General features: G+C 35.7%; 2 protein-coding genes across 6 annotated transcripts in view; one reads left to right on the top strand and one right to left on the bottom strand.

The window, feature by feature from the left end:
• The window catches only part of GFM2 (GTP dependent ribosome recycling factor mitochondrial 2), a 45,645-nt gene that overhangs the window by 14,795 nt on the left and 12,017 nt on the right, over positions 1-18,833 (top strand). For all 5 annotated transcript variants that reach the window (XM_067730993.1, XM_067730995.1, XM_067730996.1 and 2 more), the window contains 10 exons: positions 4,277-4,365; positions 5,891-5,951; positions 6,226-6,405; positions 7,975-8,055; positions 9,370-9,518; positions 10,963-11,103; positions 11,187-11,286; positions 11,998-12,187; positions 14,092-14,168; positions 16,625-16,763. In XM_067730993.1, coding sequence (XP_067587094.1) covers positions 4,277-4,365; positions 5,891-5,951; positions 6,226-6,405; positions 7,975-8,055; positions 9,370-9,518; positions 10,963-11,103; positions 11,187-11,286; positions 11,998-12,187; positions 14,092-14,168; positions 16,625-16,763 — 1,207 coding nt within the window. The remainder of the gene's footprint in view (positions 1-4,276; positions 4,366-5,890; positions 5,952-6,225; positions 6,406-7,974; positions 8,056-9,369; positions 9,519-10,962; positions 11,104-11,186; positions 11,287-11,997; positions 12,188-14,091; positions 14,169-16,624; positions 16,764-18,833) is intronic.
• HEXB (hexosaminidase subunit beta) overlaps positions 18,386-18,833 on the bottom strand; it is a 54,950-nt gene continuing 54,502 nt past the window's right edge. The window contains exon 14 of the mRNA XM_067731008.1: positions 18,386-18,749. Coding sequence (XP_067587109.1) covers positions 18,734-18,749 — 16 coding nt within the window. The 3' untranslated portion in view covers positions 18,386-18,733. The remainder of the gene's footprint in view (positions 18,750-18,833) is intronic.

The following is an 18,833-nucleotide window of genomic DNA, read 5'->3' as shown; positions in this document are numbered from 1 at the left end:
TGGATTCTGGCAGAAGACACAAGATTTCTGAGTCAGGGATGAAGGACTTTATTAATCTCCAAAATAGCAATATCCAGAGTATCAGCATTTCCTTGTGTTGGTTCCTCAAGCCCTAATTCCCATAGGGTGACAAAGGGAAGTCAGGTGACAGCTGCAGTGGAACCCTGTGCTTAGAGAATGCAAGTATTTTATAATGGGCAGTAAAAGTGCCTGCTCTTTGCTCTGAAGGAATACATTATCTTCCAGGGTTGTAAGCCAACCTACCTTTTGCTCTGAAGGGAAATACAATATCTTTCTAAACTGTTCGCTATACAAACATTTTTGAAAAGATAGTCCAGAATAAAGGCAGTCAGTCAGTGCCTCTCCTGACAAAACATGCAGAAATGTGAGCGACCCATGAAGGATTTTCTCCCAAAACTTAATATATAACTCCGTGAATAAATCCTGAAAGTGGGTTTATAATAAAATTGTTGCTACTGGGGTCAGTTATGCTCTCTTTAGCTGGTACTCCATTTGTTTTATAATCTCAAGATTGGCTTTATCTTGAATATAGAACCCACATTAGTTCTTCTAATCTTAAAATTACTAAAAGCGATACTTTAATTAAGGGATCAAAATCAATATCCCCCAAAATGGGACAAATTGACACCATGGGCCTCCTGATATGATGCACTAAGAAGGATACAACATTACCTATGTTGTATTCCTGGCAAAAATGTTTGGCCCAAATCATGAGAAAACAAACAAATCTAAATTGAAAGACATTCTGCAAAACAACTGGCCAAGACTTTTCAGAAATTCAAAAAAAAAATGTTTTAACATAAGGAAAATGAACAATTGGGGTTGGGGGGAAGCTGTGGAATTGTTCTAGATTAAAGGATTCTAAAGAGACAAGAAAGCTAAACGTAATATATCCTTTTTGGCTGAATCCTGGATCAAAAAGAAAAAGTTACAAAGCACATCACTGGGAAAATCAGAAATTTGAATATGTAATACATATATATTAAAGTATTGTGTCAACTTAAATTTTCCTGAATGTGGTCTTTGAAATTGATTATGTAGGAAAATGTCCTTATTCTTAGGAAATGCATGCTGAAGTATTTAGGATTAAAGTCTCATGGTGTCTACAACTTGCTCTCATGGTTCAGCTCCCATCCACCCACACATACATACATGGTGTTAGTTTGGGTACTTTGATCAGTAGATGCCAAGATGGGATTAGATGTATAGGAGATTCATCGGGGGGGAAGTACCTGCGAAGAATAAGGGAGAAAAGAGGGAAGTGGGAGAGGGCGTTCAGACCACAGGGCAGGCTGACACCTTTGAAGGAGAGGGGGAAGGATGGGGGATTAGGCAGGAAGAGTCTCAGGCCATAGTACAGTTCCAAAAGCGTTTGGCTTCGCTCATGGGGAGTCCTCAAGCTAATGTTACCTGTTAGAGGAACCCATGTCTTGTGGGAATGGGCCTCCATTTGTCCTTCTGCTGAGCTCAGTCATTAGCTGGAAACAGCCCCCAAGAAGGTGCGCCTTGGGAATACATGGTGGTAGATCTAGAAGGGTAACAGTTGGAACCATCAGTTAATCATGCTCTTTATAGTAGTTCCAAGTGGCACATTTTCCCAGCCACCAGACACATAATGTTTTATAGAGAGAGAAAAAAGGCAAGTGTAACATGTTAATATTTGGTGAATCTAGGTGAAGACTAAGTGGATACTTATTGTACTAGTTCGAGGGGAAATAATACAGTTATTGTGGACCCCTGACAGACAGTGATATTTGCTTGATATAAAGCCTGACACTGATGTCTGAGGTTGATTATACACCTATTATTTCTATTTCTTAGAGTCATTTCATTTCCTAATGGTTGCATCCTTCCTGTCATTATAACTTCTTTACATAAATTCGACACTTAATCATTCAGATTGCATTATTTACAAGATTGAAATATGCTGTAATAGGAAGTTTCTGAATTTGTGATACAGGAGGCTACTGTTGGCTAAAACAGTAGATGGACTTTTAGCTGGCAGGTGGGGTGATGGGAATTGTTGTTTTATTTTTTAATATGTTTAGTTCTTGGGAAATTTATAGTATATATCCCCCCACCCCCACATAAAAATTAGTTTGGAGTGGATCATAGTGTTAAGCTAAATCCATATACCTTCTAGAGGGAAAATAAAGTATTATCTTAACAACTTTGGCATGGGTGGAGGGAGTGGTAGGTAACAATTTCTTGGAGAAGACACAAGAAGCATAAAACAAAAACAAGTTGATTAATTGGACCTCTTCAAAATTATGTGCATGAAACTTAAAAAAAAAGGCAAACCTTAGACTGTGAGAAAATTTATAATGCTAGATAAAATATTATATGAATGTTAAACTTCCAGAGTGCAATAATAGTCGATTATGTAGAGAATATTATTGTCGTAGGGAGTATGTGCTGAAATTTTCACAGTACATGTGTATGACCAAAGACTTGTATCCAGAATATATGAAGAACTGCATATCAATAATAAAAACTAACAACCCAATTAAAAAAAAAGACAAAGGACTTGAATGGGTACTTTACCAAAGAAGACATGTGAATGACCAGTGAGCACATGAAAAGATGCTCAGTCTCATTGGTCATTAGGGAAATGCAAATTAAAATTACGAAGAGACCATTTCATACCCACAAAAATGGCTACAATTAAAAAGAATGATAGCAAATCGTGGTTGAGGATGTGGAGTAACTGGAACTCTTATACATTGTTGGTGGACTGTAAAATATTATAACCATTTTGGAAGACTATTTGGCAGTTTCTTATAAAGGTAAATATACACTTGTCCTATAACCCAGCAGTTCTACTCCTCCATCTTTATCCAAGGGAATGAAAACATTTGTTCACCAAAGATTTGTTCAGAATGTTTATAGCAGCTAAATTCATAATAGTCCCAAATTAGAAACAACACAAGTGCACATCCACATGTGGATAGAAAAACTGGTACATTTATACAAAGGAATTTAGCAGTAAAACTGAACCAGTATGCCCAACAACATGAATGAATGTCAGAAACATTATGTTGGGTGAAAGAAGCTATGCTATTTATATGAGGTTCAATAATAGGCAGAATGAATCTATGGTGGCAGAAATCAGAACAGGTTGCTATGGGGAGAGGGACATAAAAATCTCTAATGTTCTATATGTTCTTTCTCTTTATTGGGGTAATAGTTATACAAGTATATGCATTTATTAAAATTCATTGAACTATAAACTGAAAATCTGTATTGACCCTCGAACAACATGGGTTTAAACTTCATGGGTTCACTTATATGTGGATTTTTTCCTCTAAATACAGGCTTCAGAACTATATAATCCGTGGTTAGTTGAATCCACAGTTGCGGAATAGCACATAGGGAGGGCGAACTGTAAAGTTATAAGTGGTTTTTGACTTTGCAGAGGTTGGCGCCCCTAATCCCTATATTGTTCAAGGGTCAACTGTATTTTATTGTATATCAATTTTACCTAATAAAACAAATGACAAACTGGCTTCTGTTTTAACAGTGTCAGCACATTAGGCTTTTAATGCTCTGCTTCAGGGCTATTAGACTGTACTAGGCAAACTGTTTATATTTAACATGTACAGAAAGTGGAATTAAAAGAAGCCAAATATTAAAAATTACTTGTTTAACAACAACCAGAAAGCCAAATAGAAAAGCATATGAGAATTGTAACTTAGAAATACAGGTATTGGCTTCCTTTTCCCCCCTTAAATCCTTTTCAGTTTATATGAACATTCAAACATTCACAGTAAAAATACACGATTTTTATCATACTAGCATTTTATAGTACATTCCTATTCTTTTTACATCACAACTGTCTGAATTAATTAAGGCAAAAGTCCATATTTCACAGATCAGAAAACTGATGAGTTCAGTATTGTGTGACGTTACTAAGTAAGGTGAAGCCAAACAAAAAGTAGGTCTTGTAATTCTTGGTTAAGTCCTCTTTCTGTGACTCCCAGTACTTCCCAGTTGTTAATTCCCTTTGTGTTGCAACCTAGTTCACCCAAAGTATTCTCAGTTTGAAACATAATCTTCAGTCATGCTTGATCATTTTCTTAACTGTTTTAATCTGATAGCATAAGAGTGGGTCCAGAGGTATGTGTGCAATGGCGCTAATTCTATGCTAGAATAGGGCCTTATTCTATGTTATAATAGTCTTAGGTATGCTTATTCCATGTGTAGTAACATAGTTATTTTTGTCAAATATGGGTTTTTTTCCTTATCTTTGCTCTAGGCACAAACTCTTACAGTATGGAGGCAAGCTGATAAACACAAGATACCTCGAATCTGTTTTTTAAACAAGATGGACAAAATTGGAGCAAGGTATTTAACGTGTGTTTCTTTGGCTTATCAAAGTAAGAATATGATTTGAGCTTTTAATGCACTATAACTTAAATTTATAAACAGCTGTTTCCTATAAGGTATAAATATTCCATGGAATCCCAATTCAATCCCATTTAAAAAAAATTTCAGAGCAGTTGATTCATAGGTAAAGTAACAATGTGGGATTAATAGAGAGCTGATAGATGATGAATCATTCTGATTCTCATGTAGAGAGGCTTTATCCTGATTTCTAGGCTCCTGACAGAGTGATGTCTTGCTGAATCCATTGCTTCTGTTTAGAGCTGTATGGTCGAGTCCGTGTATTGCTGAATGTTACGGTGCTCCCTGTCATTGCTAATGGGGGAGGGAAGAGAATTGTTTCTTGTAGTTGCTTCAGAGAATGATGTTCTTCCTTGTCCCCGATTTTCTTTAGCTAATGGGTAAAATGCTCTCAATGAAAGGAAACTAGGAGAGGAGAATGTAGATGTTTTGAGACCTGCATATAGGGCAAAAGAGTTAATGCTGAGATGTAGTGGTAATACTGCAGACTTACAGAGTGGTAATCCAAAATGGATACGTTGTTCTGAGAACAGAATCCAGACAATCAAGAATGATGAAGGATTTGGAGAAAATGTGAAAGGGCAAGAATTAAGAATCAACGGATACTGGGGAAATGTGAAAGGGAGAGATCCTGATCTGTGGTATGAGAGCGGCAATAAAAAAACATAAACCGTGTCTCTCCTGATATCACACAGTATGCTTTGTATTTCTGTAACTCTCTACAGTAATTCTAAAGCTGCTGGTTTAGAGGACTTTTGTCTTGATTAGTAAAAGCACAGCAACCTTCAAAATGTGCTAGGCTTAGGTTCTGACCCTGTTCTGTTTGGAGTTCCTTGAGGTTGAGGGAAATACTGCCTATACTGACTGACAGCACCTGTGATGATGGGGAGGGAGATGACTGGATACTAGGCTGCTTCTTAAAGACATTGGGACCAGAATGATCTGCATGTGTGTATGAATCAGCCCACGTGCCAAAGATGTGTCATGTGTTCCATAGGTAGCCATCCCTAGTGTTAGCACAGAAGTGAACAGCATAGCATATGATACGAACAATGCCTAAGATAAAAGTGTAGAAAAATTAGGCTGGCTCTTGGAAGAAAGTGGGTAGTCGTGTGATAACAAATATAGTTGTTAGAAGAAAGAATCTTTGACTTGTAATCACAAATCTTGCATTTGAATCTTAACTCCAGTTTACTATGTGTGACCTTGATCAAGTCACTTAACCTCAAACTTTAGTTAAATGAAGCTCACAATAATAATACCCTAAATACCTGTGTGGCAGAATTATGGTAGATACTCAGTCACTATTATCTGAAATTAATGTTAAAAGATTAGACAAGATGTTGTCCTGTGGAAAACTGTTAAATGGTAAACGTTAGGAACAATTGAGGGTTATAATTTTAGAGTACATTCTTAAATCCTGTTTTAAGTATCTTAACATTTTAAATGATTTTACTTTCTACAGTTTTAACTATGCAGTTGAAAGCATCAGAGAGAAGTTGAAGGCAAAGCCTTTGCTTTTACAGGTTGGTTGATTAATATTTGGTTTATTAATATGAACAGATCCTTCTCAGTTTCCTCATCAACGTATTTTATTGTGGCATATTATATACATTTTTGAAGCTTTCGCAAATCCTTTTGGAAGAAGTTAGGATATAAATAAAAATAGGTATAGATTATGGCAATAATGATAAGAGACATTTGGGGGGGAGTGAGGAAAGATAAATTCTATCACCAGTGCAATTCTAATTGAGTTCTAATGATCATTTAATAAAATGTTAATCTCACTCTGACTTATAGTTACCAATTGGTGAAGGCAAAACTTTCAAAGGAGTGGTGGATGTAGTAAGTAAAGAAAAACTTCTTTGGAATCCCAATTCAGATGATGGAAAAGACTTTGAGAGAAAACCCCTCTTGGAAATGAGTGATCCTGAATTGCTGAAGGAGATAACGGAAGCAAGGAATGCCTTAATTGAACAAGTAAAATAAATACTTTGAGCTTAAAATTGCGTAAATATTTAGAAACTTTAAAAAATATTTATTGTGAAATTTCATCTAAAATTACATATGGAATATGTAAAGTATAATACAGTGCACACCAGTGTAATCACCACCCAGCTTAAGAAATAGAATATTAGCAATACTCTTGAATCTCCCTGTGCTACTCCCTGCTCTTCTCTCTCCATTCCACTAATCATCTACCCCACCATCACCACTATCTTGATTGCAGTGTTTATCTTTCATTTGCTTTACTTCATAGTTTACAGATACATGAAGTATTTAGAGTCCTCAACTTTATAGAGACAGGAAGTAGAATGGTAGTTACCAGGAGCTGTGGGGAGGGGAGAATGAGGAAGAGTTGTTTCATGGGTATAGAGTTTTAGTTTTGTGACATGAAAAAGTTCTAGAGATTAGTTTTACAACGGTGTGGAATATACTTACTACTTCCTAATTATTCACTTAGAAATGGTTAAGGTGGTACTTTTATGTTTGTTATATTTTATCAAAGTTAAAAAATTTTTTTTGAATTAGAGAATAAGATTAGTGTGGACTAGAATCACCTTCCTGTGTTCTAAAGGTGAACAGTGATGAAAACAATGCTTATTATATACTTACTATATATTCTGGAAGCATAATTGGAATTGGTTATTTAAACTTCCCAGTATCACCATAGGATAAGTACTAGTATTATCTCCATGAGTAACCAAGACAAAGAGAGGTGATGTAACTTGACCAAAGTTTTTTTGAACAAGTTTGTAAGTAGTGGAGCCATTTCCAGACAGTTTGATTCCAGAAGCTATACTTAATCATCATATTTGCTGCTTTTTGGAAAGATGATTGGGTACATTTCTACTATAGTTAGCTGTTAAAAATGTGTTTTTCTCACCAAGGTTGAATGTTTTGCTCCCTTTTACTATTATAAACTTTTGAAACTCTTTTGTTAATTTTATTGTCAGTTGAATTCTCCTGTCATACAAGCACAGATGATTATGAAATGAACATGAATTAGATAATTAGATTTTTATTATTGAAATTATACCACTACCTCCTCAACTTAAATTTATTCCCTCAGTGAAGGATTATAAACAAGTTCAGTCATTTTACTTTGAATGTCTTGGAGATCTGGTGAACATTCAAAATATTAGAGGATTACCAAATGAAACTTTTTTTTATGAACTAAGACCCCCCCCCCAAATCTATTTAAAAACAGCAATTCATTGTATATATTATCATTGGCTATCAGCTGTGGACTTTTTATTTCTTTTGAGCACTGAGTAGGTAGCACACTTCATTGAGGTGCTCTGTCTGGCTCTGGCTTCCCATGAGTTTAGGAAACTCATGAGAGCGTATCTTCAATTTTCAATCTCCTTTCCTTTGAAAGAAAAACTCTTTATCTCTTTAGAAGATGTGAAGAGTTCCTTGGTCTGGATAAGTTAGATCATGTAGCTGTCTTGAAATATTTGGGTAATGAATATTTATGGTGTATAGACTTAAGTTGATAGTTGTGATGATGAATGCAAGTTACAGAACTAAAGCCTTTCTTTATAGGTTGCAGATTTGGATGATGAATTTGCTGACTTGGTTTTAGGAGAATTTAGTGAGAATTTTGATTTGCTACCGGCTGAAAAGGTAAATTTTATTATTCATTTACTTTGACCAAGTTTTACTAATTGGATGTGGTTTGATTACTCTATTGTAGGTGGGGTTTTTTTTCAACTTTGCATATCATTAGAAAATGCAGACTTAAAAATTAGGAGAACACTGTTAAAAATTAGAAGACATTGTTCATTTACTGCAGGCTTTTCCCTTCATTGTGATCATTTCACTAAGTAGTATTAGGGAAATCACAGATAGAAGTTTTTTTTTGATCTACTGGTCTTTTGGATACTATAATGGTCATTTTTCTCAGAACATTTTTTCTTAATCTGTTTTAATTGTTAGTGGAAACTTATTCCAGGTCTTCCCTTTTTTTGGTTTTCTTTTGAAATATATTAAACCAGAGAATAGGCCAGTAAAATACTGGTAGTATTTGAATTATGACAGATTTATTCAAGGCGTTTTTTATTTTTTCTGCCAGGAACCTTCCCCCATGAAAAGTTTTTTAAGTGGTAGTGTTTTAAGTGGGCTCCAAGATGAGCCCAGCAAATTCACTTGGTTATTTTTCATGAAAAGAAGTAAAGAAAAACACAAGATCTGTAGATTAATTTTGAGCCATTTGAAGTTAGAGGTGGAAAAAATTATTTCTTTTCTTTTGAATGAAAAGCTGTAAGTTTGAATTTTTTTCTTGTTTAGTATTTGAATGCTTAAATGTGATGTTTATTGTGCCCTATAGTCACATAACATGATTTCTGTTTTCAAAGAGCTTACAATCTAAAATTAACCCACCGTTTCTCTTATCAATAGCTTGCAAGCACACCTAAGCTTTTCTTGGTTTTTGAGGTCTTTTAAAAATTGTTTCTACTTTGATACCTCATTTTCCTTTGGATTTTATTTAATGTGGATTTAATTTATTTGAAGAAATTGTAACTCATTTATATTTCTAATTTCTAACCAGTTCCTCTAGTAGACTATCGAGGTTAAATCACAAGTATATTAATTCACTTATTCAAGAAATATTTTTATGCATCTACTTTATTTTAAGCACTTTTCCAGTTTCTTGTGATTTACAGTATCTTTATGGGACTTACTATAATGCTTATATAGATTTTACATTCTAGTGACTGGGGACACAGATAATAAAGTAATAAATATATATCTAATATACCAGGTAGTGATTAATGTTATTTACAATGAAAAATAAAGAAGAATGAGGCCATAAAGAATGATGGAAGTGTGCTGAGGAGTGATATTTTACGTGGTTGGTTAGGGAAGGCATCTAATTCTGGGATATTTTGGTCGAGACCAGAATACTACACATAAAACATTTATATCTCTGCTTTACAGCTACAAACTGCAGTACACAGAGTAACACTGGCTCAGACAGCAGTGCCTGTGCTTTGTGGAAGTGCCCTGAAAAACAAAGGGGTCCAGCCCTTGTTAGATGCTATTACTATGTACTTGCCTTCACCTGAAGAACGCAACTATGAATTTCTGTAAGTATGCAAGTGCATAGATTAAAATCGTATAGCCTTGAAAAGACAGGTAGACAGATAGGTCATGTTTCACAGAGAGTAGTTGAATCACAGTTTTTGAATAACATTGGTGAAGAATATTATTCTAAACAATATAATATAGAGCCATAGTAATTTTTACTTGAAAGGGATATTTGTCATCATCTCTTGTAACCTGCTGTGTTTACAGATGGAGCTAAATAAGAATTTATGGCTTTTTTGCTGTGTAAAAGTATAAGTGTTGACCCTGCCATCTTAGTTAAAAAAAAAAAAAGTAGTATACTGGGGATGTTTGATAAATATTCTATAGATACATTTATATTTATTCTGGATTTCAAGATTTTTCATAATATTTTGTAACTGTAAGGAAAGGTCCATTGTTTTTTTCCTCTTGTCACTAACAGCTTTGTCCTTCATAATAAATCCTCTAAAATCTCAGTGAGTTTTGTGCCAAATGGCAAACAGAGGTGAACTTTGATCCTATTAACTAGGACCTGAGTCACTTTCCATATCTCTCAACTGGAGAGGCATTATGGTGATGTGAGATGACCATAGACTGTGTACTGCCTGGATTTAAATCTCAGGTCTTCCAAGTTGCTTTAACCTCTCATCTATAAGATGCAGAGAATAGGACTTATCTCATAGGATTGTTACAAGAATCAAATGAGCTAATATTTATAAAGCACATAAAACAGTGCCTAGTATATGATCAACTCTCTATATAAGGATTTGTTAAATAAAATTAAAATTTGGAGGGAACAGGAATAAGATTAGAGAAATTCAATAATAGAAGTGTCTAACCTACTTTGAATCATCAACTCCTTTGAAACTAATGAAAATATGGAGAAATATTTCCATATTTCCTCAGAAAAATGAACCTGTGTGCAAAGTTTGGCAATTTGAGAGGGATTCACACTTTCTGAAACCTAGTAATGAACTCCAATTTAAGGACTTCATTCTGTAAGTGTTCGCTGTGTAAACAAGTTCAAGTTTATAGTGTAGATTTATATGGCTATGCAGCTGAAGAAAAGTGGGAGGAGAGAGTGAAAGCAATAATTGGAAAGTACCTATTTGTTTACCCTGTATGGGGTTTTAAGAAGTGGTGTGATGTTCCTAGGTATATTTTTTGAGGAGGGAAATCTAGGCAAGAATTATTTGCTAATAGAGGTAATATTTGGAAGAGAATCCATTGTTTTTGGTTTTGAGGAATTAATGGTAAGATCTCCAATGAATAATTTAGTCCGGTGGAGGAAGAGAGGTACATAATACATTATTTAATTGGCCTTGGTAGCTAAACCAGAATATATGAGGAATCTTTTGAGGACATCAAGGTTAGGTTTATGCAGTGATTCTGATCTGACCTGTATAGATATATAGGAAGTGTATTTTAAAGTGGCTTTTCTGGAACTTCTCCTTAATTTTATAGGCAGTGGTATAAGGGTGACTTATGTGCCCTGGCATTTAAAGTTCTCCATGACAAGCAACGAGGCCCACTGGTATTTTTGCGCATTTACTCAGGCATGATAAAACGCCAATTGGCCATCCATAATATTAATGGAAACTGCACGTAAGTAGAAGCCTAGGTTATTTTCTAAAACTTCACTCATTTCTTTAAATATACTTTTACTAATATAAATCATGGTTTTACAGGGAGAGAATAAGTCGTCTGCTTTTGCCATTTGCTGACCAGCATGTGGAAATCCCTTCACTGACTGCTGGTAACATTGCTTTGACTGTTGGGCTTAAACACGTAAGTGACCAAATCTTTTCTCTAGGAAATAACAGATTAAATGTTTAATTAAAAGTAGGTATTTTGTAATAGCAGAAGCCCATAGACAATCCAAAAGCTATCAGTAGTGGAATAATGAATATTGTAGTATATTCATCAACATGGTTGAATCTCAAACATTTAATAGAAAGAAAACTAAATTACAGAATGGATTGTATTCATATAAAGTTCAAATCCAAGTAAAATACACACACTATGGATATATACTTATGTTTTAAGTTTATGTAAAATAATGTTATTTTCATTGTTTTTTTCCTATCTTGATTATTGCAGACAATTAAATCTAACTTTATAACTGATCAGGTTAAAAAGTGAAGATATTTTGCCAATGAAGGCTCTGTAAGGGCAAGGATTTTTGTCTCTTTCGTTCTTTTGTCTCTTGTTCAAAGATGAATTTGTTTTACCAAATGAGTTTTAAATGTATTTTTTGTGTGTATGAATGTTTTATTGTTAGAACTTATTACAGCAATATTTTGGACAGAATTCTTCTACAACTTAAATTAGCTTTACCAATGCAGAGTTATAATGAGCTTAATGAATTTGTGTCTCTTTTAAGTTCTGATGAAGAGGAAGTGCTACCTTAAAATTTTTCTTTGGTTTTCGTGGTCCTTGGTGGAAGCTGAGTGCTTGCCAATAGCCTATTTTGTCCCAAGGCATCTTCTTTGCTTGCAGACTGCCACTGGTGACACCATTGTCTCATCCAAGTCCAGTGCTTTAGCTGCATGTCGTCGAGCGGAAAGGGAGGGAGAAAAGAAGCATAGACAAAACGATGAAGCAGAGAGGCTTTTGTTGGCTGGGGTGGAGATTCCAGAACCTGTTTTCTTCTGTACCATAGAACCTCCATCAGTGGCTAAGCAGCCAGGTACAAATAATCTTGGTGCATCAATTAATTAGTGCTCTGATAATTTAGATAAAATAGTTACATTTTAACCTCAAAAGGTTTCTTACGTCACTGAGTTCAACTTTATGAGCATTTATTGGTAAGTATTTCTTACGATTGGTCTAGTTTTTTAATTTGTTTTGATTTTTACAAACTCTTCATTTTTTTTCTTTCAGCTTTGCCATTTTTCTCTTACCATATTTTTCCTTATTCTGTTCTTGTGGTGCTATCTATGGGATTCTAAGTAATTGACCTCAGGACTGCCCTTCCAGTGTATTAGATTAGATGGTAACCAATTCATAACCGATTCAGTTTCCCATCACCATTTATAAAAATCAACTTTTCCTTGTTTTCTGGCTTAACTTTTAGAACTCAGTGAAGATATTTATATAGTATGTTTAATGTCATTTGACCTTTTTGAGTGATAAGTAGTTTGTTCTTTAGCATATTGGCTCAGAATACTTCAGTGGCTTCTCATTACTTATAGCAGAAACCCAAACTCCTTAGTATAGTATATAGTAAAGCTCATGATTCCAGCTATAACATTTCTTGTTAGATTTGCTTACATAGAGCATAAAACCCCCAAATAGCAGTTGCTTTAATGACCAAAGTTCACTTCTTTCTCTTGTAAAATATGCCTTGAATTGGTATCCCAGGGGTTCAAGGATAACTCCACACGTCATCAGGCACCCAAGCTCCAGTCTTTCCATCCCGCTTCTTAAAATTTCCTTATAGCTACATTTAAAGAAAGTTAAAATGGCAAAATTAATTTAGTAATGTATTTTACTTAACTCAGTATATCAAAATATTATCATTTCAACATAATATAAAAATTATTGAGATACTTTACTTTCTTTTTTCTTTTCCACGTGAAGTCTTTGAAACCTGGTATGAATTTTACACTTACAGCTAACATTAATTCAGACTAGTAATATTTTGTACAGATGGGTTGTGGCTACCATTTGGACAGTGCAGGTCTAAAGAGGGAGCATGTGCATATCAGTTAATTGATTGTATCAAAGTATCTCTTTACTTTAGATGGCATATTTAATGCAAATAACATACAGTTGACCCTTGAACAAGAGGAGGGTTGGGGCCCCAGCCCTCCACACAGTTGAAAATCCCAGTATAACTTACAGTCAGCCCTCCCTATACTTAGGTCCTCCGATTCTGCATCCACGTATAAGCAGACCCACATCAGACCCATGTTGTGCAAGGGTCAGCTGTATTCTTACTTCCTCCTTGGTGTGATAATTCATCATAGAGTGATCACATTAGTATCTCTTTATTCATGATGTAATTTAGCTTCCTTTTGCCAGTTTCTTATTATTGTATGTGTTTCTAAAGTCTTTTTTGCTTTTTTTGTCAGTTCCTTAACCTTTGCAGAACATAATCAGATGATGTTACTGTCCCATTTAAACCCTTCAGTGGCTTCCCAGTGCACATCCAAACTCTTCACCATGGCCTTCAATACCTTACATGGTGTGCTCCCTGTCACACATCTCCTGCCTCATCTGATGCTACTCTTCCTTTTGTCCACCAATATCCAGCTACACTAGCCTTCTTGTTTCTCCAGTAGAAGCCATTCCTTGCACAGCCATTTCCTCTATCTGGAATTCTTTTTCTTCAGGATTTTACTTGCGATGTCATTCTTTTTGGTTTCTGTCTTTATCTAAATCATCCTGGACAGGTCTTCCCAGGTCACTCAATCTCAAGTAACCTCCCATCACTATCTCATCACCTTGTTTTATTCTCTACAGAACATTTCTGGCTGTTTGAAATTTTCTTTTTCAAAATTTGCTTGTTCATCTGTTTTCCCACTAGAATGTATAGTACCTTATCAAAAAAATGAAACATAAAGATAACAGTTATTGTTTATCCTCTAGATTTGGATCATGCATTGAAATGCCTTCAGCGTGAAGATCCCAGTTTGAAAGTGAAGCTAGATCCTGACTCTGGACAAGTATGCATATTATTATTTAATCCCCAGAATCTTTCAATAAAAACATCTGTGTGTGTGAGAGAGAGTGTTTAAGTGCATACATCCAAAACATTGATTGGTCTATGCCCCTGAAAGAGAAAGCCTTTTTTGGTTCTCATAATATAAATTTCTGATTATATTTTGACTGTCGAGCTAAATTCTCCTAATTCCTCAGTATGATTATACCTTACTTATATAAACTACTTCCCAACATTTCTACCTTCCAGAAGACAGCCTTTTGTGAAATTTTGAAATAAAGTTCAACCCCAAGACAAAACCTTAAGGCTCTTATGCTAAAACTTATAGAAGCAGCTTTCTAAAGGGAGGATGCATAGGTATACTTTTTTTTTTTTTTGCGGTACGCGGGCCTCTCACCGCTGTGGCCTCTCCCGCTGCGGAGCACAGGCTCCAGACTCACAGGCCCAGCGGCCATGGCTCACGGGCCCAGCCGCTCCGCGGCACGCTGAATCCTCCCGAACCGGGGCACGAACCCGCATCCCCCGCATCGGCAGGCAGACTCCCAACCACTGCGCCACCAGGGAAGCCCTAGGTATACTTTTAATGATGATAACACACCTAAAATGGGTGAGAAGTGATAGATTACAGCCTAACAATGTGGGAGGAAATAGAGACCTAAAGTAGGTACAGGACTGTGCTGTATATTATATAATACAGTAGAAGAACACATATTCATTCTGCATCTTCTTTTTAGGGGGGCAGGGTAGAGTTTATATAAAATTCTAGAAAACCATTTCCTTAAAAAATTATAAATTTGCCTTTAAAAAGGATAAACTGATTTAGTTAATCTGAAAAATATGGAGTACTTTATTTTCCCAAATGCCAGCTAAATGAGGTAGCAATTTAGTTTAATTGATTCTGAAGGCTACAACAGCAATTAAAACAGAAACTTTTTATTTAAAAAATGCCAGTACATATTTTTTTTTAAATAGCAAATAACATTCAAGTGTACAAAGTAAAGAATTAAAGTCTCCCTTTCAGTCTCTCTATCCTTTTCTACATAGGTAATCACTGTGAAAACTTGGTGAATAGCCTTTCACACTTTTCCAAACATCCATTTTTCTGCTGTGCAATGTTATAAAACACAGTATTTATGTTTCCAAATATATATGTACAGATATATAAGAAGTCATTCTATTTGTATTATTCTACAACTGGCTTTTTTCCAAATAATTACTTCTTTAACTTTATATTAAAGTATAGCCCTCATACACCAAATAGTTTTTTGTTGTTGTTCCTTACAATTATAGTTTTATTATAGTGAGAGGAAACAAATCAGAACCAGCCAAAGGAAGAGACACCTAGGGCAAAGTCTGAGAGGTTCTAAATGCAAGGCTTTTCTTCATCCTCCTGGCATAGAGTATTGCCAGTCAGGGAAGCTCACCCAGGCCTTCCATGCCCAGAGTTTTTATTAGGGCATAATCACATACTGTCTATGTGGTTGACATTTAATCTCTAGTGCCTCCTGTAGGTTTGGGCTACTACCTTTACTCTCTAGGTTGTAAATGGGTACAGCTATTCCAAAGCCACATCATAAATCACATTGTTAGACTATCTGGTGGACAAAGGCCCCAGACAAGCAAAGACATTTCTATCAGGCAGCATCTTGGCCTAGAGATAACTTCCCAGTAGCTGAAGGCAAGGGCCAGATCTCTCTTTAGGGTAAAGTTAATGCCTTACTACACAGATGGTATATGAATAAAATAGGGCAAATGTGGATTCCTTGCACTATATTCTCTCATACACAAAGACCTTCTTCAGGAATAACCATTGTTGCTTTCTGAAAACAAAAACATGTTTTGATTGGTTTTGACGCAAATTTGTTCTAACAAGGACCCAAAATAACATTGGTTCAAAGAAGATAAAAGTCAGTTTCTCTGTCACGTAAAGTTCCAAGCTACTTTGGAAGTTTCAACTGCCCACAAAACTGTAAGGTGCCCAGGATGGTTGGAAATAGCCATGTGGTTGGCAGTGTTTGGGGGAGGGATTATTCCCCCCATTCACAAGATGTTGCCCTCATTCACATTTCAAGACGGTTGTCTATATCTTCATTAAGAGAAGGGCTTTATTTACCCTTAAAGACATAACCCAGAAGTTACCAACATCATTTATGCTTATATTTCACTGGCCAGAACTTACCTTTGTGGTTGGGAAGTGTGGTTCTAGTTAGATACCACTTACCCAGCTGATAATTCAGCTATCAAAGAATAAGAGATTGGCCTAGTGATTCACTTTTAATTGATTTATTATTTCAATCAGAAAAGTTAAAAGCAGTGTTTTGATGTAGGAGCCAAAAAAAATTACGGAAGAAATTCATTTTGTAAGTAATGAAAAATAAAATATATTGATATACCTTTATTAGTATTTTGTGATAAACTTAATTTTTTCCTTGCTCTTTGTTTTCTTCCTCTTTTAACCAGACTATCCTTTGTGGCATGGGGGAGTTACATATTGAGATAATTCATGACCGAATCAAGAGGGAATATGGACTGGAAACCTATCTAGGGCCCCTCCAGGTGGCATACCGAGAGACCATCCTAAATTCAGTTCGTGCCACAGGTAAAAAATACATTTCGAATTCACAGCATTTAGAATTCGCTGGTTCTATTGCTCTCTTTTTCTCCAGGACCTGTTTTCTGAATCTCTTAGTTTAGTTGCATAAGGCAGGGTTCATAGTCACTAGTGTCTTCCATCAGTGGGGACAGGTTTTATGTGTGTGTTTTCTTGTTTTTTAGCATTTGTTTGTTTTAGACACAGCTCTATTTCATTACAACTCATTTATTACATATATTGGCTGAGCCACTCATCAAGCAAGGTATGCAGTGGGATCAGCCATTGAAGTAGACAGCTCATCCCAGTCCTCACTACCAGAAGGAGTATAACAATTTGAAGTTGGTGTGTCAGTTTTACTCCATAAAGTGAGTGGAAATGTTGGGTGGGGAAGGTAGAATTAGGTGAAGGTAGTCAAACTTCCAGTTATAAGATAAATAAGTACTAGTGATATGATATATGATATGATAAAGATGATTAATACTGCTGTACGTTATAAATGGAAGTTAAGAGAGTAAATCCTAAGAGTTCTTATCACAAAGAAAAAATTTTTTTTCTATTTCTTTAATGTTGTGTCTAGATGAGATGATGGATGTTCACTAAACTTTCTGTGGTAATCGTTTCATGATCTGTGTAACTTAAATCATGTTGTATACCTTAAACTCCGGCAGTGCTGTATGTCAATTATATCTCAATAAAATAAGACATAAAATTTTAAAATTTAAAAAGAAAAAAACCAAAAATAGAGTGGAAAATAATTTCCACTATTTAATAAGTATGGTAATCCTGTGCTGATGGTATTCTTAAGAAAGTGTACTTTTTATATTTCTGTCCCAAAATGTAAGAATTCATGATTTTTCTACATATGATAATTTCAATTTGGTTCCCTTAAACAAAAGAACATGACAATCATTCCTATCCCCCCCCCCCGCCAAGGAGAAAACATGGGCAGGTTTGTGAAAAAATATAGAAAAGATATGTTTAGGATAACTAGGAACTTATAAGCAACTCAGCGATTTGTAAAAAGGCCAGGTGGTTATTTTTCATTGAAACTTGAAAAATTAAACAAGCAGGATATAGGGGCAAATGACACGATGACTTCTCTTTCTGGACTTTATATCTGGAAAAACCAAAAATTCTGGGAAAATATAAATAACATCTTTTAAATTAATGTCTGAGATGGTTAGAATGTAATGGAAATTTCTAGAGGCCAAAAAGGAAACTGGAGCAGGAATCTTGGAAAATAAGCCAGCACCTAAGCCACTAGCTATCTTGGAGAAATCTGTGGTAATGTCTAACCTAGAACTTGAGGGCCACATCCTCATGGAAGTAATGAGGAAAATCTTCTCCATAAAAGAAGAGGACAAGGAAACTTGTCTGACTGACTGTGGGGCAAAGGGGCAAAATTTCTGAGAATTTGTAACTGTAGGCTTCTGATAGCATTTTCAGCCTAAATTCATAGAACCAGTGTGACCTGAAAAACTCCAAACAGAGAAGAATTTAGTGTAAAATGCTTATGGATTGGTAATATACCAAGGAACCTGGAGAAAACAAATGTAGGGCCTCTTTAGATAAATGTATCCTCAATCCAGGCCTCAAAGAAAATCCCACAAAGGAATATGAACTCACAATTGAAAAAAGTTTTTTTTAATAAATTTACCTATTTATTTATTTTTAGCTCTGTTGGGTCTTCGTTGCTGCGTGCGGGCTTTCTCTAGTTGCAGCGAGTGGGGGCTACTCTTCGTTGCAGTGCGCGGGCTTCTCATTGCTGTGGCTTCTCTTTGTTGCGGAGCATGGGCTCTAGGTGCATGAGCTTCAGTAGTTGTGGCATGTGGGCTCAGTAGTTGTGGCTTGAGGACTCAGTAGTTGTGGCTCGAGGGCTCAGTAGTTGTGGCACACGGGCTTAGTTGCTCCGCGGCATGTGGGATCTTCCCTGACCAGGGCTTGAACCCATGTCCCCTGCATTGGCAAGCGGATTCTTACCCCCACTGCCACCTGGGAAGCCCCCGCGCAAAAAAAAAAAAAATTATTTATTTATTTTTAATCATAAAACCTTGAGCAAAGGCACAAGGAGCAAAA

The sequence above is a fragment of the Pseudorca crassidens genome, chromosome 3 (genome assembly GCF_039906515.1).
Source record: "Pseudorca crassidens isolate mPseCra1 chromosome 3, mPseCra1.hap1, whole genome shotgun sequence".
Lineage (NCBI taxonomy): Eukaryota > Metazoa > Chordata > Mammalia > Artiodactyla > Delphinidae > Pseudorca > Pseudorca crassidens.
Note: the sequence above shows the minus strand (reverse complement) of the source record. Positions and strands in the feature narration are given on the sequence as shown.